Source organism: Harmonia axyridis, chromosome 5 (assembly GCF_914767665.1).
Source record: "Harmonia axyridis chromosome 5, icHarAxyr1.1, whole genome shotgun sequence".
Classification (NCBI taxonomy): domain Eukaryota; kingdom Metazoa; phylum Arthropoda; class Insecta; order Coleoptera; family Coccinellidae; genus Harmonia; species Harmonia axyridis.
In genome coordinates, this window is record NC_059505.1 from 14,610,540 (window position 1) to 14,635,231 (window position 24,692).

Below are 24,692 nucleotides of genomic sequence, written 5' to 3' on the forward strand. Positions count from 1 at the left end.
AGTTAAGTTTTCACATGTCAACTTCAACATGGATGGAATTTGACAGCTTTTATCACGATAATTAATCGATGTTGACTCATAATGAAAAATTTTTTTAACAATTATACCATGGAAAATGAATGAAAATATATTATCTTACAACAAAAACCATGAAGTTCAATTATAAAAATTATATGATAACGAAGGTATTATTACTTTCTGTCCTTATCGTTCCAGAATGTTTTGCATACATCAAACGTGAGTTTTTTCTTTTGCTGAAATTGTTGATAATATGTATAATATTTTTAGTGAACTTCAATGAAGAACGGAATGCACTTTGTTCTAAATTCAAACTATTAGGGATAAAGAACTATCCTTTGACGCAACACCATAATTCAGGGCTTCTTGTTGAAGGGGACTTTCAATTTCATTCAGATAAATGGAATGATGATTTGGTTTGCACTTTCAAAGTGGGATATCCTAGTGGTACTGATGGAGTTATTGCAGTGATCCAGTCACTTACCATGCGAAGAAATAGTACCTCAGGTCAATGTATTGATTTCATACAGTTTGAAGCTAAAGATCTTTCTAAAAGTAATCCTTTTTGTGGACATTTTAATGTAGTCTCAAAAATGAATGGAGAAATAAATACTGTGGATAATTTTAACTATGGTAATTCCTTCAGGACAAAAAAACATAAAATGTATGTTCATATTACACTTGGAAAAGAGCCTTTCCAAGAACAGTTCCAAGAATTAGATTTTAAAATGGTGTTTAGTGCTTATCGAAGTAAGTATCTCTATTCAGCTCCTCTAAGAATGTAGTTGAATACCTCATTAAACTTAACTGCTCATTGTCTAATTGGAAATGTACTCTAGATTGTTCTCCAGAAACCATATACGATTTATCCTATAGACCTTGCAATGACAAATCATCATTTTGTATTTATGATGGTTTCTTTAATGATGGTTATGTGAATTGTCCTTTACCTGGATGTGTTGATGAGGGATCCTGTTTGAAATTTGTAAGCTATTATATTCATTCATCCATAAATTACTAATCTTGAATATTTTAGGTTACACATGAGAAAATACCAACGATCGGAACTAAGTTACTTGTTAGTTCTCTATCTTTTCTTTCTGTGTTATTTATAACTTTCCTAATTAGTATTTGGGCCTGTAAAAAGCACAAAGTGGCATGTTTTGCTGAGCATTTCTCTAATCCTAGTAGAATAAGACAGGTATGTTGAGTCACAATTTCTGTTAATTCAGATTATATATTCTAAAATTTAATATTGTTATAATTGAGATCTTTATATACATTCTACATGTTATACATAATAATTTGTTTAATGAAGAATTAATCTAGTTATCTTTTTGAAGGCGGCTTACTATTTATTGCTTGTGTACATAACTAATGACTGAATTCTAAAAAAAATGATAATTTTTCAACGAAACCATGAAGAAATTTCTCCTATATTCAAAGTTTTTGTCACTTAAATGATGCGCCAAGCAATATTCTCATTCGAAAAAGGGTAGAAATGTTTTGGGAGACCAGTTCAACTCTATCTAGACCAGAGCCCTGACGCTGAGGTTACCTCTCCATTCGGAAGTGTTCAAGTACTTTGAATGTGCATAGATTATCGTAACAACGCATTTTGCATAAAAATATAGAGTTGCACTCCAGTACTATACAATTGGTGCAAGAATTTGAATCCCAAACTGGCATTCAGAGGCATGACAAAGGTTTTTCCAACTCATTGATTTTGGATGAATCTTCAGAGCAACCAATCCGAACTGCAAGCATCAGAAACTTCTTCATTCACGAAAGGTGAATGATTTATTGACCCTTTATTTTTAGACAAAGAAAGGGGGCGTGCATTAAATGTGAATTCAGAGCGTTATGAGAGGATGTTAGATAAATTTTTGTAGCCTGCACTGCAGAACTTTCCTGGTTATAATCAAATAACATAGTTCGAACAAGATGGAGCAACTTCACACACATTCAATGTGTATCTGCCACAATTTCGAGAACTTTTTTCAGACAAATTACTCTCTATGTGAGGTGACATTCATTGCCATCTCCCTACAGTCCTGATTTGAAGCCAAAGGACTTCAACCTGTGAGGTTTCCTCAAATTTAAAGTTTATGTTAGTAAACCGACTTCCCTGGCTCAGTTGAAATAAAATATTTGCCATGAAATGAGAGTCATAACGGAGCATACTTGATAAGCAGTCATCAGGAATTTTATTGTTAGATTAAATAAGTGTTATGAACACGAAGGTAGACATTTGGACGACATTATTTTCAAGAAATAATTATGAAATAAATTCGCAAATTGTGTATGTATTTTCATAATTTTTACGACAAAAACCTATTTTTTTGAATATAAACATTTTATATTTTACATATCAACTCACTGTTTGATTTATGATCTTTTCCGCTAATTTATATTTTTAGATTGGGCGTGATCAGTATTCACCACAAAGCAAACTAATACTATGTTTTTTTCAGGGCAGGGATACAGAGATGTATGAACAAAGAAGTGGAAGATCTACACAAAGGGAATCTACCCCAAATGCTCCTCCTCTTGAAATTGACAAAGATTTGCCACCTAAGTACGAAGACTTGTTTCCAGACAGATGAAATTTATTATTATTATTATTGTGGTGTGATATTTTCTGCAAGTAATTGTTTTACATATAGTATTTATAGCATTAAAAATCTATCAGATTGTTTCAGAATAATTGAGAATTTTATGTTGAACATAGCAATAACAATCAATATTTCAAAATTTTGAATATAATGTTGGAAGAGAGTTCAACAATTTAATCTCATATTTTGAAACATATTGGACTGATGGATGCTAGTAGACAATGCTGTCATAGAGTGACTAACTGTAACATTAGTTCTTACCAAAGTGATATTCATCATTGCAATTTTTTATCATGTTCATTCAACCATTCAGTTGTGTCATAATTATTTTGAATGTTGGACTATTTCGGGAAGACAAAAGTATAATTCATATTAAATTTTTAAATAACATTACCACTCAAAAGGGTATAACTATCAAACATGTCATGCTGAATGAACATGTTATTTATGTTTGCCAAATGATTCAAACCTAACTATAAAAAAATTGCCATTGACTTAAGATATTTTTGTACCTAAATCTATTTTTGATGTTATTTTTGTATGGATTTTGTGAATACATTCCGTTGAAACAAAAGAATATTATTCATTCCAAAAATGAAATCAACTTTCCTGAAAGACAGGAGACTATTTCATTGGATGTAATGTTCCCTCCGTTTGAATACTATAACTTCATGTCTATGGAGTTATATAAGAGAATCGATCTAGAATTCTCCACCAAGATTTCAAAATATTTCATTTTATCCTCATTGCTACTACAAAGGCTTTTAGGAAGCAACTTTACAACTTAAAACTTCAATCTCAATCTTTTGAAGTTAGAATTGTATTCTGCACAACTTGAAGTCACTGCCAATGCGACATATTTCCAGGCTGGACATGTGTAAGTCATAACTGGCGAATGGACTTGTAGAGAAGAAGCTTGTTGGAAAGAGATATTTTGCCGCTGTTATCTTTCTCTTCGTCACAGGTGATGTGACGTGTTGTTTCCAATTGAGCTTCTTGTCAAGTATCACTCCCAGATTTGGCCTCGTTTTTCCATTCGATCCTCCTACCGAAAATTACGATCGTACCTCTTTCGGCTGAAGAGAACAGCGATTCTTCATCGATCATACCATTGATATCTTGATATGATTTCTTACAGGTAATTTGATGCCATTTAGGGGCACCACAAACTGGAAAAAATGACGATAACGTCAGCATAAAGTGCCATGCACATTTCACCGTTTTCAGCATGTCAAACACATTTAATTTAAAAAATAACTGTGACAGCAGAGATCCTTGCGGGACTCCGGTTGAAAGTGCCCTTCTGAAGACAGTAGTACTCCGTCAACTTTTGCTCTAAACTTGTGAGACTACAGGTGAAAGGCTGCAATATGAACCATAGAGAACCATTCTGCAACCTTGCAGCAGCAAGCAGTTTGTATAGTAGTCTTTTGTGCCACATTTTTTCAAACGCTTTGGCCTTATCAAAAAGACAGCCCCTGTAAGTGTTTTTTAGGTTGAATCTGTCCGTGATTTGCTCTACTCCTCAAGCGCGGTTCCTGGGGGTGGGGTCAAGGGGTTCATGAACCCACCTTCCAAAATGGTACCACCTAACACTCAATATGCGTTTCAAGCAGACAAGGTACGAAATGGTCTCATCAAAAAACTTGAAGCCCATAACGGCGACCCCCCCTCCTCAAATTTTAAGGCTAGGGCCTCCCTTGCTACTGCTCGAAGCACTTATTGCGCAGGATGGCTATGAAAATCGAATTGTTCCAACTGTATGATCCCCCTTCCTTTCGTCATTGCCTTCGAAATTTTCAGAATGATAGCCTTTCATCAATTATCTTCCCTATGCACGAGAGAAGACTTGTCGGATGGAAGTTCTGGCGAAAATTTAGCCTCTTTGCCAGCCTTGTGGGTTTGAAACCACGTTGGCAGGTTTCTTAAAGTCAAGTTAGTGATACCACTTCGCTTGGTATTATTGCTGAACGTTTACAAAACCAATAGCTTCAGACGGTTCCTTTTTCAGATCTCGCCTAAGTTCCTCTCTTCTAGTTCTTCTGTACCTGTAGCTATAGGTAAAGAAGAAACTCGTGTCGGAGCGACCAATGAACTTTTAATATTCTCGACACGACACGACGGCTAATTTCATCAGTTCCTTTGGAGTGTAATATTAGGTGTAGTAAAAAAGAAATCCATTATTTTTCCAATTGTACCTACATTGTTGAGCCCGACCGTCATGTAAGCATTCGATTGTCCAAGAGTTGAAGAGATACCAGTTGCTGCAGCTTATTGTCCAGGGAAAGATAATGGGCAAAAGATCAATAGGAAGAAGAGAAACTCATGGTTGAAGAACTTGAGAGAATGGAAAATTGCAACAACTTGTTTGGATCTGCAGTATCGAGAATAGGCATAGCTTTAATGATAGCCAAACTTCGGAACGGAGACGGCACCTGAAGAAGAAGAGCTGAAGATTGCACAAAAAACCTTTTGGAACCATTTGCATAAGGCGTTCTCAAGAAGAAGCAGTATATTTGGGTACCAAATGAGTTAACGCAAAAAAACCTCTTGGATCGAATTTCCAACTGCAAATCGCTGCTGAATTGCAACAAAATCGACCTATTTTTGAAGCGGTTTTTGATGAAAAGTGGACCACTTACGACAACGTCAAGCGAAAACGGTCGTGATCGAAACGCGTTGAGCTAGGATTCACGGCCAGGCAGGTTTGGCTGTGTTTGGTGGGATTGGCAGGGAATTATCTACTATGAGCTGCTATGGTACAACTGTTAACTCGGAACTGTACCGTCAACAATTGGACCGCCTGAAGGAAACTGGACTAAGACAGCTTGAGCCCGGTGATGTTCATAATTTTCATTGATGAGATTTTGAAAGAATATGAGATAAATACTAGAAAATTTCTACGTAGGACACAAATATACAGAGTAAAATATCGGAATGAGCTTTTATGGATGACATTGTAGTAATTACTGGCCGAAAAGAAGATTTGCAGGGAAACATGCAAAACTGGAAGGAAGTTGTAAAGGAATTCGGAATGAAAATTGTTAAGAGCAAGACAAAAGTTATAATGGTGGACCATGAAGAAATAAATATAGAATTGGATTGAACAACAATAGAACAGATCGGGACTTTTAGATACTTGAGAGTTGAATTGGATCAAGAAAGGAGACAATATATAGAAACCAATAGAAGAAGACAGCACAATGAAGTTCTACTATACTTGACCAATATTTTGCTCGATTTTTCTATTCCGAAACAATGACTCTTTTTGCCCAAAACAAACCAAAACTTCATAAAAAAAAAAAATTGAAATTCAGATTTGAAAATAAATTAGAAATTTTAATTTCTTAGAAGTGATTTCCTATTTTTAAAGCTCAAATTCAAAATGTAAGTAAATTAAGAAATTTTTTATCTTGAAATATTGTTCTTTCGGATAAGTTCGCATGAATATTTTTTTTTTTTAATCATTTGCAGATTTGCAGATCTACAGCCTGTTGTACAGAGTTGTGGCTATAACGTCTGCAGAGAATGTTCCTTCACGAAAATTGAGTTCAACCAGCATATTTCGAATGAAGTTGTGGCGCGGCTATTCCATTTAGCTCATAGGGTGTTGTCGTGTCACTCTTTATGCGAAAAATGCCAATGCTATCGTAAGTAATTGCACAAGTGCATCAAAATCACCGATAATTTTGCATGACTGTGTGTTGTCATAAAAACTGCATGAGTTCATTTTCAATGGAGCTGAATTCTCATATTTTAGCATCTAGGCATTCTTCAACTGAATTTAGGTTGGACGAATTGTTTGAGGATAGTTTCTCTCGACAATGATTAGAACTAATTCATTAATTCTAGTATTGTTCTGTAGTTTAAAAGTCCGTTGAAAAAATTGAGAATAAAATTAAAATTCGAGTGGTTTTTGACTGATTTATTGAACACAAATGTAAATAATGACAACTGAATAATACTGGTTTCAGAATTGAAAGTATTTCGAGCAGAATATTTCATATTGCAAAATGAATTGAAATAATATGGCATGTATTTTGAATTCGATACATTTTGGGATGACTTTAGGAGGGGGATAAACTAGTGAGTAATGAGTTTTGCTAATATACTTTTTGCTTACTTCATTTATAGTCATCTGCATACAATAAAAATAAAAAAAAAAGATATTTCGTGACACAATGAAAATGAAATAAAATGAATCGACCCGTATTTTATACCAATATTGACTTCGGGACATGGTAAATTAATGAAAAATCAATCTCGCGATATACTTCTTGAATAATTCATTTATAAAATCATTTGTACACAATAAATAAAAGAATGATAACAGGGTTTTATTATTTGAACATCAATACTTTCTCCAATGATTTTAATCGTTCATAACTCTTTCAGTTTTTGCTTCAATACGCGCACAGTATACATTTAATAATAATTGTCAACTCTCCATATACACTTGAACTGCAAACAAATAACGGTGTAAAACAGCTATCACGTATTGTTGTTGGGGGGATCGCTCGGTTCTCTATCTAACGCAGTGTCTCCCACCGCCTCCAAAAGCATCTCCTTGGCCTTCTGTTCCCAGAGGTTTTTGTTTCTCTCAATATTTCGCGTATTGCTAGCTATTTCAGCATCCGGCTTGCCATATTCCGGAGGATTAGCATAGGGATCGTAGCCAAGTACAGACAACATTGGTGCTATCTCGGCCATATCGTGCACTACGTCATCGGGTATGTTGCCAACCCATTTTGTTAATGCTTCGAGATTTACGGGTTTTATCACTTGGTCCGATGATCTCTCCACTCTGGAATTAAAGAAAAAACATTAAATATCAATTGAGTCTATTGAGTTTTGCTGGGTATAAATGTATCAAGAAAGAGCAACGTTTTTTGGTTTCATGTTTTCATGTTCAATGTTATATCCCTGAGGATGAGCATTCAGCAATACGATTACATACAGGGTGATTCACCGCGATGGCCTATTAGACGTTTATGGAAAACTTATCATAATTTTGTGCTGAAAATTTGCGTGTTGGGATTTGAGACAATGATCTTTCGCCCTAAAATATTCTCAGATCTCTACAACTTCCGGTTATCCCGGAAGCAGACTACTACTACTTCCTTATTTCAAATGAAACACCCAGTATATTATTGCTTAGATAGCTTTTTTTGATGACAATAAACTCAACGGTTCATGAGTTAATGGGATTAGTGGCGGTAGCGACGAGGACTCCCATTTTTTTTAAATATTTCTGCAGAAATTTTTTCAATTCTGCAAATACATCTAATATATAAAATTCTTCTGTCACGGGGTGCGTAATCGAACTCCTCCGAAACGGCTCGACCGATTTTCGTGATCCTTAGCGAGGATATTAGTCAGGGGGGAGAATCGGACAACATCTATTTTTCATCCCCCTAAATGTTAAGGGTGGTCCACCCCTTAATTTTTTTTTATTTTTCAGAAAAAATTTTTTGTTTTTATTTTTTTATGATACATCATACAAAAATACATGCAACCCTAAATTTTCACCCCTCTACGATCAACCCTTATTTTTTATTTGGTAATTAAAAAGTTTCATTTTTTTTGCAAGAATTTTTTTTTAATTTGTCATGACTTATAATGAAAAATCTCATATGACTCTCAATTTTTCACCCCTCTACGTTCAACCCTTATTTTTTATTTGTTAATTATAAGCTTTAATTTTTTGGCAAAAATTTTTTTTTATTCTATCATGACTTTAAATGAAAAATCTCATATTACTCTCAATTTTCACCCCTCTACGATCAACCCCTATTTTTTTTTGTGAATTATAAACTTTAATTTTTTGGCAAAAATTTTTTTTTTATTCTGTCGACTTAAAAAAAAATCTGATTATACTCTCAATTTTTCATTCCTCTATGATTAACCACTTTTTTTTATTTGTTACTTATAAACTTCAATTTTTTTGGTAAGAATTATTTTTAATTTGTCATGACAGAATAAAAAATTTCATATCTCTCTCAATTTTCACTCTTATACGATCAACCCCTATTTTTAAATCCCGATTTTTATCGTTTTTAATCTATCCACAGACCCGCAATAAGGTTGCAAGATGGCAATCAAATATTATAATTGTAGTACGATAAATTCTTATTCAGAGTTTATAATTTCAAGTTCCTTTTTTTATTTTCTGTTGAATTTTGTTTCTAAAGATGACGGCAATTAGACGTACAAACTTAAGTCGCAGAACCCGTAATGCTGCAAGTCAAAGAAATACAAAAGCAAGTCAAACTGATGAGCAACGAGAAACGCGGAATGAAGTTGAACGGAATCGATGGAACCGGAACCAACAAAATAGAAGTGTTGCGTTTAACCCCTATAGAGCTGCATTTAATTATAACAAAGAAATTGACTACAGTACACTGCATATCGTTGCTATTGGACCAATGAACGTTATTTGTCAATATTGCAAGGCATTTAAGTTTAAAAATGAAGCCCCTGCATTGTGTTGCTCGAACATAATAAAGAAATTAACTTAATTCAGATGAAAAGGTAACAGACATTTCTTGATTATAGGGCGGTACGAAGTTTGCCGGGTCAGCTAGTAGTATTATAAGATTGTCTGCATTAAAAAAATGTACAGTGTGTTTATCAGAATATCATGAACTTGGACAACTAAAATTCATCAAAACTCAAGATTTTCAAATTAGAATCTATATTTTTCATTATTTCAGTCAATTCTACGTATAAAAAGAGGGTGGTTACTTAAGCAAACCCTATACCTGAAACTGCATTTGACATTACATGAATTGCAATTCAAAACTGATGAGTACAATTATTTTCGCAATTTCTTGGATCACGGTTAGAAAACGGGATTTTTATTATATGTATAATATCATTATTATACAGTGTGGTCCAACGAAAACCAACACCTCGATTTTCCGACTTTAAAATGAAAATTCTGAAAATCGCTCGGACCCTTCAATTTTTGATTCGAGGGGGAACAACTTTTCCGCTCTTCGCATCCCCGTAACTAAGGGCGTAGATCTTTTTTTCTCTTGGGGGGGGGGTAATCGAATACATTTTTTGACGGCATTGTTTACTCATATCATAACGAAGTTTGAACCAAATTAATCGAAATAATTTTTTTTTATTACCAATTCGATTGTCTTATCTCATACTGGGTGTTCCTGTATCGGAGTTACGAAGGAAAATGAGAGATTCCTTGGATAATTTTCAAAAAACAAAATGGCCCATAAACATGAGCCCCAAACTCTTTGTTTTCGAGATACAAGGTGTTTTTTGTAGTCTTACTTTTTTGTGATGCTTAATCAGTTTATCGAATCTTTATTAATCTTCGCTACAGAGTTGGTAAATAAATACCAAAACTTATAATTAATTTATTTATCACGGCTACCTGAATAGATCTTTATAATAATTTGGATTTTCCTGATAATCACTATAGAGAGCGGTTCGAATTTTTTTCTCGAAATCGATTGCAAATACGACAAAACTACAACAAATCAAAAAGTGTAGAACTGAACCAAAGTTTCTTTTTAAATTTTTCTAAACTACCAGTAGTTCACAAAAAAATAACTCTGGAGGAAAGAAGCGGGCACTCTTCCAGAAAAAATTCACCCTGTTGATTTGCATTCAAAATTAGGATATCACATGATGAAAACTTTAAATTGGAATATCTATGCCAATCATCAGGTATCAGGAATGAAATAAAAATGTCGTTGAATTCGGTTCTAAGGGATTAATGCAGTGTAGCAACTATTACTTGATTATGTTATTTTGAGTGGAAGAAAATCCAGTGCTGAAATAAATACATAGATATAGAAAATGAAGTAATTTTTAATTCGGTTTGAAATGTACCAAAAAATGTAACCGACTAGTCCATTCAGCACGTTATTTCATGAAATTAGCTTTATAGATTCAGATGGAAAGAGTCTCTATTCTATTTTAAGAATCAACCTCAACATATTTAGTAAGTAAAAGTAAAATAACACAAAGTTGGGAAATCATTGAAAAAAAGAAATCGAAGGGAATGGTTTTTCCATAATTATTATAAGCTGTAAAACTTTTTTATGCTCCTGAAAAAATACGATTATATAATATTAATAAAGTTTTTATAACTTCTAGAGTGAATGAAACCAGAAAAATACTTCCGATATATTCTCTGATATTCTCTTGAATATTTATAGCAACTGAAAATAAATGGATTTCTCTGTATCAGTGATAAATCAACGTTGCAAGAAAAATATCTTTGACCTTCATATTTCTTCTTTTGTCCTACGTTCCGGAAAAATAAATCTCATATAATATAGGAAAGTGATATGAATTATGATGCTCTCAGGCTCCTTTTCAATAGTAAAACTATAGCGCTGCCACAGGAGGAACATGAGTTAGAGTTTCGTTTTCAAACTACCCATATGTTCATTGAAATTAAGTAGGTACCTGATGTGGACCCAAGGGCATAGAAATTGGGGAGTACTGGGGATAATTACCCCGTATCTGCTATCGATTTCGAGAAAAAAATTCAAATAGCTCTGGTAGTTATGCCCAGGAAAATCCAAATTATAATAAAGATCCAGTTAGTAAGTTGTGATGAATAAATTAATTATAAGTTTTGGTACTTATTTACCCATTCTGTAGCGAAGATTAATAAAGATTCGATAAACTAATATAAGCATCTCTAAACTATACAAGAAATACCCTGTATCTCGAAAAAAAAGTGTTTGCGGGCTCAAGTGTATGGGACTTTTTATTCTTAAAATAACAAGGAATCTCTCATTTTCATTCGTAACTCCATTGTAGAAAAACCCAGTAAAAGGTAAGAACAAACGAATTGGTAATAAAAAAAAATATTTTGAGTTCGTTATTATAATCTCTTTTTCTCACATTACGTATATGAGTAAACGTTATTGTAATTTATTTTTTCTATTACCCTCCCCAAGAAAAAAAAGATCTACGCCCTTGTGGGGACCAACATTTATGTGCTAATTAGGATTATTTAAGAAGAGGAAATGCTTTATAAGTAATTTTTTTTAGATTTTCAAACTTTGTTATCGAGCCGATTTGATTTTCTGGATAATGCAGGAGAAATGCAACAATACAATCATCTTTTGAGTTTTCGCAGAAGCACTTAAGTTCTTTTATTTCAAAAGCAGGCTGGCTGCAAACATCTGCGTGGAGAAGGCAAATTTAATTATCTTTCATTTTACGTGCAGCCATGAATGTTCGTAGAAGTTTTTATTATTCTACGGATAGACTGAAATTTGCCCACCATGAAATATTTCAAAGCGGCTATGCATGATGAATCCACTAAAACTCAAACTCTTATTGTATCATAAAAGTTTTGTCGAAAAAGAAACATATCTACAAATTAAGAATTGTAGTCTGGCAAAAAGCATTCGTTAATTTGTGAAAGAGATGGAAAATGCGAAGTATTTCTCCTGATATCTCTAGGAAAAATTTCCACAGTTGCCGCATGTACCGAAAGTCCAGTATGTTTTGAATGTTATTTCATTCACTAAAAATGAATTGAACATCATACTGAAATAATTAATATTTTATTTTTATTTATTTATTTATTTTATTTATTTATTTATTCAGTTTCGGGATACAAACAGGAATACTCCCAGAAAAGTATCCTCTAATACATAAGAAACTATTTTAACAACATCCTATGGTGTACATATGTGGCAACATAACATGAAATAATAAAACAATCACTGACAGAAAATTCCTCTGATACTCCGCTTAAATGATTTCAAATTAACATTAAATGGGTCTAATTCATTACAATATTGATTAAATAAACTACACATTCTCACGATAGGCGAATTTCTGCCAAGATTCGTATTGAATCTACTGTGAACAAGTAATTTTTTATTCCTAAACGTTCTCGTAGGAACGTGATAAAGTATCATGGAAATCAAGTCGGATGAATCATAAAAGTTATTCACGGTCTTGAAGAGGAAAATCAGATCCGATTTTATCCTTCGGTGCTCTAATGGTTCAATATGATAATGAGATCTTATTTGGTTTATACCTGTAGTGATGTAAATACCAGTCATTTTGTAATGTAAGAATCTAATAAATCTATTTTGCAATCTCTCTAACCTTTGCTTATGCACAGTATAATAAGGATTCCATATAATACTGGCAAAATTGATTCTGCTGTGTATAAAAGTAAAATATATTGCTTTCATAGCTGACTCGTTGTTAAAATCCCTACAAATCCTGCAAAGGAAACCCAAAGACCTACCGGCAGAAGCAATGAGAGTATCGATGTGAGCACCGAATGATAGTTTTGAGTCGAAAATCATCCCCAAATCTCTAATCTGATCCACCTTCTTCACCTCACAACCAACCAATCGATACTGAAACCCAATATTTGTACGGCTTCTAGAGAATGACATGCATGAACATTTATTTACATTCAGATCTAATTCATTTTGTCTACAATAATCTGAGAACGCATCAAGATCTTTCTGAACCTCTACACAGTCTCTTACTGATCTTATCTCTTTGAACATCTTCAAATCATCTGCGTAAAGGAGGAAGTGTACAAATCTAAAACAGCTTCCTATATCGTTAAGGAATATTAAAAATAGAATGGGTCCCAAATGAGATCCCTGAGGTACCCCAGATGTAACGACAAAAGGGGCCGACCTGAAACCTCTGACACTAACTAGCTGCGTTCGTTTATAAATATAGGAAGAGAACCATCTAAGGAGATCCCCATGCACACCGACCCCAGCAAGCTTAGACAAAAGTAAATTGTGATCAACTCTATCAAAAGCCTTACTGAAATCGGTGTACAGCGAATCCACCTGAAACTGGTTATCCAAAGCTCGCGAGATAAAGTCAGTGTAAATCATTAAATTAGTTTCAATACCACGACCCGTGAAGAAGCCATGCTGATTCTCCAGCATCGATGATTTAAGAGAGTGAAACATTACATCCAAAACAAGACTCTCAAATAATTTTGCAAAGACCGACAATTTGCTAACCCCACGATAATTCTCAACATCCCCTTTACTACCAGAGTTCTTATAGATAGGAACAAGAAGAGAAGTCTTCCAAGAATCAGGAAATGTACCAGAATGCACCGATTTATTAAAAATGATCGACAATGGATAACACAAGCTAGAACCGCAGTTTTTCAAAAAGTATGAAGGATATCCATCAAAGCCCGCTCCTTTATTAGCATCCAGAGAATTTATCTTATTCAAAACCATTTGTGGGGTGAATTCTACTGAATTTAATAGATTATTACTACTAATATCATTATGATGGTTACATTTCTGAGAGTATGGTTTATACACACTCCTGAAAAATGAAGCAAATAAATCACAGATATATTCACCGCTCTCGGCAGACCTGTCACCATAATTCATTCTGTCTGGTACACCTCCTTCATCTTTACAATTTCTTACATATTTCCAAAAATTTTTTGGATTAACCTTTATATCATTCTGACAATCTTTAATATAGTTCTGGTAGTCTCTAAAAATATAGTTCTTAGTTTTTCTTCTCATTATTCTAAATTTTTCAAAATAGTACATCAATCCATACATCCTCCATTTTTTATGCAAACAATTTTTCATCTTTATTAGTTTTACTGTATCAGTGGAAAAATAGAACGGAAATTTCCTATTCTTTATTCTCACTTTAGGAACATGCAAATTTACACCTTTTTCTAATATTTCGTAAAATAGAGATACATCTACATCGATAGATTGATTATTAAAAAAATTTTCCCAGTTATGCCTATCATAAAATTTTTTAAGATCATCGTAATCACCCTTTTTGAAATTATGAAAACCTCTAATAGATTCTCGAAGGTTTCTACCTATGGAGTTTTTAATGTAAAATTCTACGGGGGGGTGATAATAATCAGGATCTACCAAACAACTATCACTCTCACTCAAGTCTTTCAATTCAATCTTAGAACAGAAAACTAAATCTAATATTCTTCCATCCCCATTTTTAACAAAATTGAATTGACTAAATTCTGCAAAGGAAAGTAAATCAATCAAAGTATTATTATCTTTGTCAACATTTGCAGGAACTAAAAAGTTTTCACCCTCACTGATCGACCATTCCAACGAAGGAAAATTGAAATCTCCGAAAATAACAATTGGTTCGACCGAAATTGAATCGATAATTTGCTGTAGTTTATTAGTGAAACTTTCTCTTGCCTTATTATTTCTTGGGGGTAGGTAGACACAACAGATATGAATTTTTGAGCGACCACCATTACCATAAATAGTAACCCACACATCCTCAGCCTCACTCTGAAAATCCTCTCGACGTCGAACACTGAAGACACTCCTAACGCCAATCATCACACCACCACCCGATTTTTTACCCTCCGCACAACCAGCACTCTCTCTGTCTCTACGAAAAACTTTAAATTCAGATAAATCGAACACTTCCGCATCCACTACACCATTAAAGAGATTCGTTTCGGTAATAAGAAAAATATCAGCGCCAATATTCAAAGTATTTAACTTGAACTGTTCTGTTTTTGAGCGTAAACCGTTAACGTTCTGTCCATAAATCAACAACCTCTCCATAAAAAAAAAGAAAAAAAAAAGAACAAATGGATCATATTTACGGTGATTACATCCCCTCCAGAGATTTGACATCCCTTATGACCCTTATATTTGATGAATCAGATTTCCTGCAAAAAATTGTTCCATTCTTAACCCAAACATATTTATACTGCTTCTCTTTAGCGGCGAGGCGCACTTGCTTGTACAAAATTTTGTTTGGTACTGTCAGGTGCTCATTGATGTAAAATTCATCTGAGACTCCACTCAAAGTCATCCTCGGAGAGTAACCATTCGCAATGCGCCTAGTTTTAGCTGCCAGTAAAAAACGGTTTCTATCGCCCCGAGATACGAATCTAACTATTATATTTTTCACTTTGTTAGGAGAATTTTGGTAAGCTTGAACCCTATGTGTGTAATCGATTATTGATGGATTTACCTTAAAATCGATATATTCTCCTATTTTCTCAACAACATGAATTAGATTCTCATCTTTCCTTTCAGGAATGCCCTGAATTTCGATGTTGTTTATACGAGATACCTGTTCTAAATCGTTGAATTTGGCTTGCAGGGTATCCAAATCAGATCGGAGCCTCTTATTCTCGCCATGAACTTGATCGGTTTTTTTGATACAGTCATTCAGCTTCGCAATCTGACTCTCAAAATCAGAAATTTTATCGCTACAGAAATTGACCGACTGAAGGAGAACTGCTTGTTGTTCCCTTATCTGTCGCAGCTCCGCGCGAATTTCCTGAAGAGTATGTGATGAGTCATCGGAACAATCATCTCTCACATGCTGCGGCGGCGGTATTGCACCGATTGATAATCGGGGACGGGAATTCCTACAGTCGATGCAGGTCCATGACACTCCGTCCTTCCGCATGCTGTCCAGCTCCTTGCCCACAATATCAACACATTTTCCATGATAAAATCGGGTACAAAAACCAGCACACTTCAACCCGGGTTTACTCCGGTTAACTGAAATATTGCAGATTTTACATAATTTCTCCGCCATCTTATCACTCGACAGATAACACGTCGCCTCGAAAATAGACAAAACTAAAGCCTATTTGCTGATATAAATAAAAAAATTTTAACTCAAATAATCACTTCGAAATTGAAAGAAATAACGGAGCTCTCTAAAATACTTGCCACTACTACACCAGATGAAATATTCGAATGTATAACAGAACAGAACGAATTAACAATAAGATTGTATTGTTTTTATTGCAATAACATAATATGCTCTGAGTTTGAAAACAAATTAATATCGATGGATTATCCCAGAAGCTTTGCGTTTGGATATTTAGATTGCAATGAAAATCTTCTGCAAAAAATCGACGGTAGGGAATAAAGGATCTGAATGAATAATTGTGCAAACAATTAGACCGAATTAGAAGCATTTAGGAATTTGGGCAATAAAAAAGGAAAAAAACGTTTATTTGCTTACTACTTCTATAACAAGAGAGGTAATTTTAATTTATTTAATAATATTTAATAATTTCGACAATGTTGAAATTTATGTAAAGAACAAAATTTGTTAAAAAGATTTATGGATGAAATGATATTCATCAGACGTATACACCTCGTACAGTAAATTTTAGAACACATCTGGCTTCGTTTTATCTTCTTATTGCTTCGCCTCCTTTATTATTTGCTTTTTTTTTGTAGTCTGAAGAAGGAAATTGAAATGTGTGTATTTTAGTTCCTTGTGCCTATAAAAGCTTTTCCAGTTTTTATGCGTCAAGTTATAAACGAAAATATTTGTGTTGCAAAAAATTACTAATGATAGACTAAATATTCTTTTCAAGAAAAATCGAAAAAAATAGAAGAAAAAGTATGAAGTTAGCATCCCAGAGGATGTTTCTTTTATCAGTATCCTTGAGGTAGGAACTCTGGTGTTACAAATAGTTACTAACGAGTTACTAACGAATTAAAAAAAAAATCTTCATTTCAAAAAGTGGGTGCTCACTTCACGGACACGTTATTCATTACATATCTGGGAGAATAATTTAGTTTCATAAGATATTAAAGTGACTTTGCTATTCCTCAAATATCTTCATTTATTGAAATGGCTCAAACGATGTGTTTATAGCTGAATGGAGCATTAGGCATTTTCAAAAACAGCTGTTGCTGTGGATAACTCTTAGCCTTGATTTTCTAATCCGATATAGGTATATCAATCAAATCAGTATAAGTGCATTTATATCAGGGAATCAAAAATTGAGAAATTATTAGTGTCGAAGTTATTTTAGTATATTTCAAGTTATAGTTTGATAAACTTTTATCCCGAACATTGATAATCTTCCACGAGTTCAAAATTCAAAAATGAATGAAGAGTGTTAGAATGAGGCTTTCAGTACGAGTATTATACATTATTTTCTCTAATTCACTGAATTTTTATTGGAATTAATGATGAATATCGTTTAGTGATTTTTGTGATGGAAAATGTGGGTTGACAGAACAGTTTTCTGTATTACAAATTTGACAGATAACAGATAAATTCTTGGCAGAGTAGGTACCAAGATATAATAATAAAATATAACCATGAAATATGTGTTATCCTTAGATATTCTCGCACGATTTTGTTCTACAAGGTATGGCAGAATGAATCTATTTGTCATAGAATTAGAGAATAGTTATTTATAATACAAGTGCAGAAGGCATTGATATTCTTCCACGAGTTCAAAATTCAAAAACGAGCCACGAAGTGGCGAGTTTTGGAATGAACGAGTGGTAGAATGAGCCTTCTGTACGAGTATTATACATTATTTTCTCTAATTCATTGCATTTTTATTGAAATTAATGAAATATTTCCATAAATATCATTTAGTGATTTTTGCATTGAAAAATGTTGGTTGGCAGAACTGATTTCTTTAAGGCAAATTGATGAATTGACAGATGAAGCCGTGGCGGAAAGTTCGGAGTACCAACATATAATAATGAAATATAACCATGAAAACTGTGCGTTTCTGATATATTCTCGCACGATTTTGTTCTACAAGATGTGGAAGAATGAACGGAATAACCACAGAATTAGAGAAAGTAAATTATTTTATACCTTCCTGAAATTAGTCTTTTGAAACAGTCAACTTCTTCTATCTTCTATCTTGTATAAGTTCAAACATAGTCATTTAATAACTACTAACATATGCTGTACAAACAAGAGCAGAAATGGCGAAAACAAAAGCCATTTTTGGACGTTTATCTTCCCGATTAGTTTTAAACAGGGATCTGCGCAACTCATAACGTATGACTTATGACTAAGAGACTGAGATGCATAGAATCCCAGGTGTGTGTACTGATTCGATTTTGATTCAGACTTTTTGAGATATCTACCTGTTGCTTTGGTGTTCTGCTTCACCAGAGTTCTGTAAGGTGGCGCTCTTCAGACATTTTCGAATTCTCGCTATCTGCCTGGCGCCGTTTACAAATGAAATACTGATTTTGGACTTTACAAACTTCCACAATAAATTACAATTCAGTTCCTATCGAATTCTCAATGAAATGCATGGAATATAATGACAGAGAATGGAAGATTGTTACGAGCATAGATATAAAATATTAATGTTCTATACTCAAAGGTCACGAGAGCCGAGAATCGAGAGAAATGTCAAATTGAAACGATGTATGCGCCATCTGAAACAGACGCGATTCCTCGAAATCAAGTAGGTAAAAATCTGAAAAATCTCCCGTTTTGTCTTTTGTTTGAAAGTTTTGAAATATGGATTCAGAATATTCAGATTCATATGATGAATCATCATCATTTAATGATTATTTATAATGAAAATTTTTAATTTATTTTGACATTGGCACTACAAAAGAAGAGCACAGAACATTATACTAGAAAACAGTCGAAATTTTGCAATTGCCAAACATATTTAGCTAATGGCCAGTTGCACCATTTGCCTAAATTTTGATCAATTGTACTAATCCACCGCCTCTTGTGATCATTGGAACAACGGCTTTCCTTTGATCAAGGGGTGGTAGTTTTATTGAAGATGTTAATTAAATTCTTTCTCCTTTATTAAGAGAGAAAGTGTGGGTAAGGCCTGTCGCACTAGGGACAGGACTGAACTGAATTTTTCTTTAGGAACAGGTCTAGTGATAACTGAAAGGCATAAGCTCTTTTATAGTTTTACTAACAAAAAAATTATACAAAATTGAACAAAAATTAATCTTCGGAAGGACTTGCCTCAAACTGGCAGGTCTCTTTTATTTTATTAAAACTTCTCAAAACTACTTGAGATTTCAGAACATTGGACAGAAAAAACGAACAAAAATTAAAATGTTGAATTTCTCAACTTGCTACCTGTTAATTCCCTAGATGGATAATCCTTCAAATGTACTCTCACACTCCACTATCGCGAAATGTATCTCGAACTTCACTGAACTTTGGCGAAACGATACCGTTATTGCCTAATCTTTAAATCTACTGAATCTACTATCGACCCGTGACAGAACCAAAAATAGTTATTTATTATACAAGGGAAAAAAGTATTAGATTTTAGCTCGAGGTTATGTTGTCTCCCGACGCGAAGTGGAGGGAGACAAAAAACCGAGAGCTAAAATCTAATATTTTTCCCGTGTATAATACACTATTTTTTCTGTGACAGGAAAAACGACAATTTAATAGTGAAAGAACATATTATTACAATATATTAAAGTCAGAATGTTATCGATATAAATTTTGAATTTTTAAACTAGTAAGCTGCAAATAGACCTGCGTTGCTAAGGGAAACTTCAAAGTAATCAAATATCTGTCAATTTAATTTTGTGATTTGTTTCAAAAATTGCGAACTCAGTAATAATTGTTTAGTAGTTATTTTGTTGAATAATATAAAGTTAAAAAATGTCTGATTCCGAGTTTTCTCTGACTCCACTGGAGTTGATAGAAGCAGCGCAAGTAGCGTCACGAAAATTAATGCCAGCTAAATCGCGGAAAATTTACGAAACCGCGTATTCAAGATTTATGGAATGGAAAATGAAAAAGCATGCAGTTCTTTCTCGGAGACAGTGTTATTGGCTTATTTTTCGGAATTGGCACAACAACAAAAGCCATCAATAGTGTGGTCGAATTATTATTATTCCTTTATCTATATGTAGACAAATATATATCCGGGAAAAAAGTACTCACTTTTTTCCCGGGGAAAAAAGTAATTTCGTGAAAAGTCATATTTTGTTACCTGTCAACAGAGATAAAATGTCAAATTTTTTTCCCGTCACAGAAAAAAAATATATTATTATTGAATTTTTCAAACTATCAACTGCGTTTCAAACCTAATCTTCCAAATTACTTATATCGACTAACTTCTACTAACTAAGATTTCCACGATCTACCTTTAACTCTAAACTTCCTAATTTCCGCGACCAATTCCCGAACCGATTCTTGAGTTTCCCTGAACTCCCCGGGACTAACTGTTTCCCGAAACTTACTTGTCACTAACTGATTAATTTTTCTATGATTTGGCCTAAGGTTACTTATTTCCCGACCCCGATGGGCGTACCTTCAAAAATGACGTCTTGGATTTTTTCCGTGGTTGCCAAGTTTTTCTCTTCCCACGGATCGAATGTTCCCATAAGGAGACCACTCAACAAACTTCGATAAAACTAATTTTTAACACCCTATAAGTTATATTCTTATCACCTGAGGTCGAAACTGCACCTAAGTATCGACTTGTACAAAAATATTTCCATCATCCAGATTTGACAAATAGGACAAATAGGGAACCAATAAATTTCGCACTTTATTATTCGCCACCAAGTCTAGTGTCAAGTGCATGACCTTACATCGTCTTCGAAATGGGGCTCGTCTACCTACCGCACGTTGGCGACGTCCAGACCCAATAATCGAGAATCTCAAATTCCCGATTATTACACAATGTCTAGGCAATTGGTGCAACTGTCCATAAATATCGTTAATTAGCAAAGGGTTAATACTAAATATTAATTATGGAAACAATTTTTATTTTTTGAACGGTCCAACTGGCGCTATGTCTTATAAATAAGAGAAAGAAGAAGATGTTGTTTACGATGAGCGATTACCACTTCATATGAGTCATCGACTACTCTCACAATTAAGTTTCTAACTCATTAGGAATATTCTCCTATCAATAATCATTCATCCGATAATTCAAGTCCGATTGCATAATAATTAATTCCGATAAATAGCCCTTTTCATTTCGGATGATGGAACACAGAGTGAAACGACTACCAAAACGTTACAATACCGTTTAAAGAGAGCCCCATTATATCAATGCCCGAAGCCACACTTTGAGGATAGATATGCATGCAAATTGGACCCTGCAAAAAATCCAGATAAATTGAAATTCACTTTTTGCCGCCGATGAAAAAGACCCCTCTGTAAAACGTAACAGTGAATGGAGACAGAACGTTCGAGTTACGTTTCTGCTCCATTCCACTTTTCGTTTTTAATGATGCATGAAAATTCGACGTGACGATTTTCACCAGGGTTTTTCCACGTGATAATCTGAGGCGGCTGCGGCTTAAGGCTAGTTCAGACTAGGCTAGGAATTTGGACGAGTAGCGAGTTTTTGATGACTTTAGTAAAGTATCTGAGCAACCAGTTTAGTAATTGAAAGCTAGTTCGGATTAGGCCAGTAATTTAGTAAGTATTTAGGAACTAAACGAGTCTAAGCGCCAGTTGCACAATTTTCCTAAACATTGATTAAAAATTTAAACGTTGATTACTCTATGATTTCTCAAGAGAAATCAGAAATTAATCAATGTTTAAATTTTATTCAATGTTTAGACAAATGGTGCAACTGGCCATAAACAACACGAATTTAGTGAATTAGCCACTAATTTAGTCTGAACTCATTATTTCATATCAATACCCAAAATTTCAACTCAATCGATTAATCAGTTATGTTGTTACGGAAATATTGTTTTTTTTTTCGCGTACATACAGCAGGACCAATGAATAGAATCGAATTTGAGGATGGATTCGTCATCAGCGGCTCAAAGAGAACGAAGAAGGTATAGGATTTATGACCTTTTGATCAATAAGAGTTGCCTTATGCGCAACTTATTCGATTTACTTTGTTTATATTGCTCCGTCTTATATTTGAACGGATTATAGTTCATCCCTTTTATTGATCTACTCGCGTATCCATAACTTCTTTTTACTTATCAAAGATAATACCACGAGAACTGAGTGGTTGTTATTGCTTTTGCATCTTCCGCTGTCAACATTTTCGAGAACTTATGTGTCTCTTCGCTTTGATGGTGGAAACAAAGTATTTTTGACGATGGTACTGAAGATGGTTTTTTAGCTTAAACCGTTTTACCAAAAATTTTAGAATTGAATACTTGAAATACAAATCATTTCTTATAAAAATACCATGAGTGCTTCAAATTTATCTTTTACCTGAAAACTTTATTTGTCAAAAATATGAAAATAAACGGATATTTAATAGAATATTGTATTAGGTTTTGTTGAAAGCAAATAAACTTTATCATTATTATTATTATCAAACGGATTGATGAAATCACGAATCCGTTAGGACGAGTGATTTTATCTATATTCGGTTTGTTGAATGTTTTTGCCTCAAATAAACAAGTTTGAGTGATGAAAATAAAAAATTATCTGATAAAATTTGAAGAACGAGTTGAATTTGAGAAGTTTATTTTTTTCAACAATTTTAATGTTTAATATTCACCTGGATGATGGCACTGAATCGGTTTGTGTTAATTTTCAAATAATGCACTATAAGCTGTCAATAATGACGAATTCAAAGTAAAATTTTGACGATTCAATGTAAACAAGATATTACCGATGGCAAAGTGGTATTATCAGTTGGATAATTACGAAGGATTGACTGGAATAATGCATTGCTATAAGTTGAAACTATGATGCATAGAATTCCTGGTGTGTGCAGCGCGGTTCCAGGGGGGGGGTCAAGGGGGTCATGACCCCTCCAAAATGGAACCACGTAACACTCAATATGCGTTTCAATCAGATAAGGTCCCATAAAAAAACTTGAAGCTCACACTGCAAACTTTTACAATAAATTACAATTCAGTTCCTTTCGAATTTTTGATGAAATGAATGGAATATTATGACAGACGTTTATTGGTCTATTCAGAGTATAAAAGATTGTCACAAGCATACGATATAAAATAATATTATTCTATATTCAAAGGTCATATGAGCCGAGAATCGAGAGAAATGTCAAATATAAACGCTGTATGCGCCATCTGAAACAGACGCGATTGAAATCAAGTAGGTATAAATCTGAAAAATCTCCCGTTTTGTCTTAAAGTTTCACATATAAGTATATAAGGTATAAGTAGTCACACTAGGTTTTCTATGCATCTTAGTTGAAACTAAGATGTCTAGAAACATGGTGAATGCACTCGTCAATTTTTGAATGGAATGACATTCGACCAAATTGAAAATATTAGTTTTATTTCGTGGCGGCGCCGCAATGTCATACCTTTCATTTCGATCTTTTTTCCTTTGATTTTGACAGGATACATCAATTAAAACAGATCCTAGCCAATCAGAAGCTTTAACTAATATTTCAAAATTGGCAAAACAAAAGCTAATCAGTCCATACACCAGGATTTTAGGTATCTTAGTTGAAACCACCAAAATGTCAGATTTTGACATGTGAAAAAAATAATCACTTCATAATGCGACACACAACTACCCTCCACTCGACTGAACTACTAGCCTCGTCCGAACCAGCCTTCAATGTTAGATGTAACGAAACGATAAATGCTTACGTTTATTTACTCTTTATCGAAGCCGACATAATCATGGTGATGGATGGAATAGAATTTCACGTTCGCACAAAAAAAGCTTTCAGGGGTGAACTGTCACACGAAACGTGTTTTCATTATAAGTTAATGCATCAACTGAATCTTTGGATTTCACAAAAGAGATATATTGTCGAATTGAAATGATACATTGGCGTTTTCTGATCCACTCGAGATTTCGAATATGCGATGGCACAACACGACACCTGGCTCTATTGAAATAGTGAACGCTGTTTTGAATAGGGTTAGCTTCCATAGACCCAGATATTCAGTGCATCAGTGCATCAAAAAATTGAATAAGAAAAATAGATTCTAAGATTCGGAGCATAAACTAAAGATCGAAATTAATACATGAGATAATAAACATGAATAATTTAAAATATTTATCACATTCTCAATATTGAATTCAAAATCATAATAAATATTAAACAGAGCTAGCCCAGTTAAACCCGCACGTCCGATTGTACTTCTTAAATACGTTTTCAATCTCATGATAATAATAATAATAATAATAAAGGCCTTTATTTATAGAAATTATGATACAAAAAATGCAACAGAATTGATGGTAGAATAAGTTCTATTCGAAGCGGTCGTCGATACTGTTTAAAATATTTTCGTAAGTAATTGCACAAGTGCATCAAAATTACCGATAATTTTGTATGACAGCGTGTTGTCATAAAAACTGCATGAGTTCATTTTCATTTTTGGAGAAAGAGCTCGACACCGAATG

At 33.8% G+C, this 24,692-nt stretch overlaps 2 protein-coding genes across 8 annotated transcripts in view; one reads left to right on the forward strand and one right to left on the reverse strand.

Moving 5' to 3' along the window:
- Window positions 1-26: 26 nt before the first annotated feature.
- Window positions 27-3,207, forward strand: LOC123680562. 2 transcript variants are annotated; one of them, XM_045618522.1, is made up of 5 exons: window positions 27-185; window positions 289-768; window positions 858-1,003; window positions 1,055-1,219; window positions 2,493-3,207. In XM_045618522.1, the coding sequence occupies exons 2-5, from the start codon at window positions 504-506 to the stop codon at window positions 2,622-2,624; spliced, it is 708 nt and encodes a 235-aa protein (XP_045474478.1). In that variant the 5' UTR covers window positions 27-185; window positions 289-503; the 3' UTR covers window positions 2,625-3,207. The 2 variants fall into 2 exon arrangements, with proteins under 2 accessions (XP_045474478.1, XP_045474477.1); XM_045618521.1 differs by having other exon boundaries at window positions 29-237.
- Window positions 3,208-6,543: 3,336 nt separating this feature from the next.
- LOC123680559 (protein-tyrosine sulfotransferase) overlaps window positions 6,544-24,692 on the reverse strand; it is a 366,815-nt gene continuing 348,666 nt past the window's right edge. For all 6 annotated transcript variants that reach the window (XM_045618514.1, XM_045618516.1, XM_045618517.1 and 3 more), the window contains one exon: window positions 6,544-7,437. In XM_045618514.1, coding sequence (XP_045474470.1) covers window positions 7,125-7,437 — 313 coding nt within the window. In that variant the 3' untranslated portion in view covers window positions 6,544-7,124. The remainder of the gene's footprint in view (window positions 7,438-24,692) is intronic.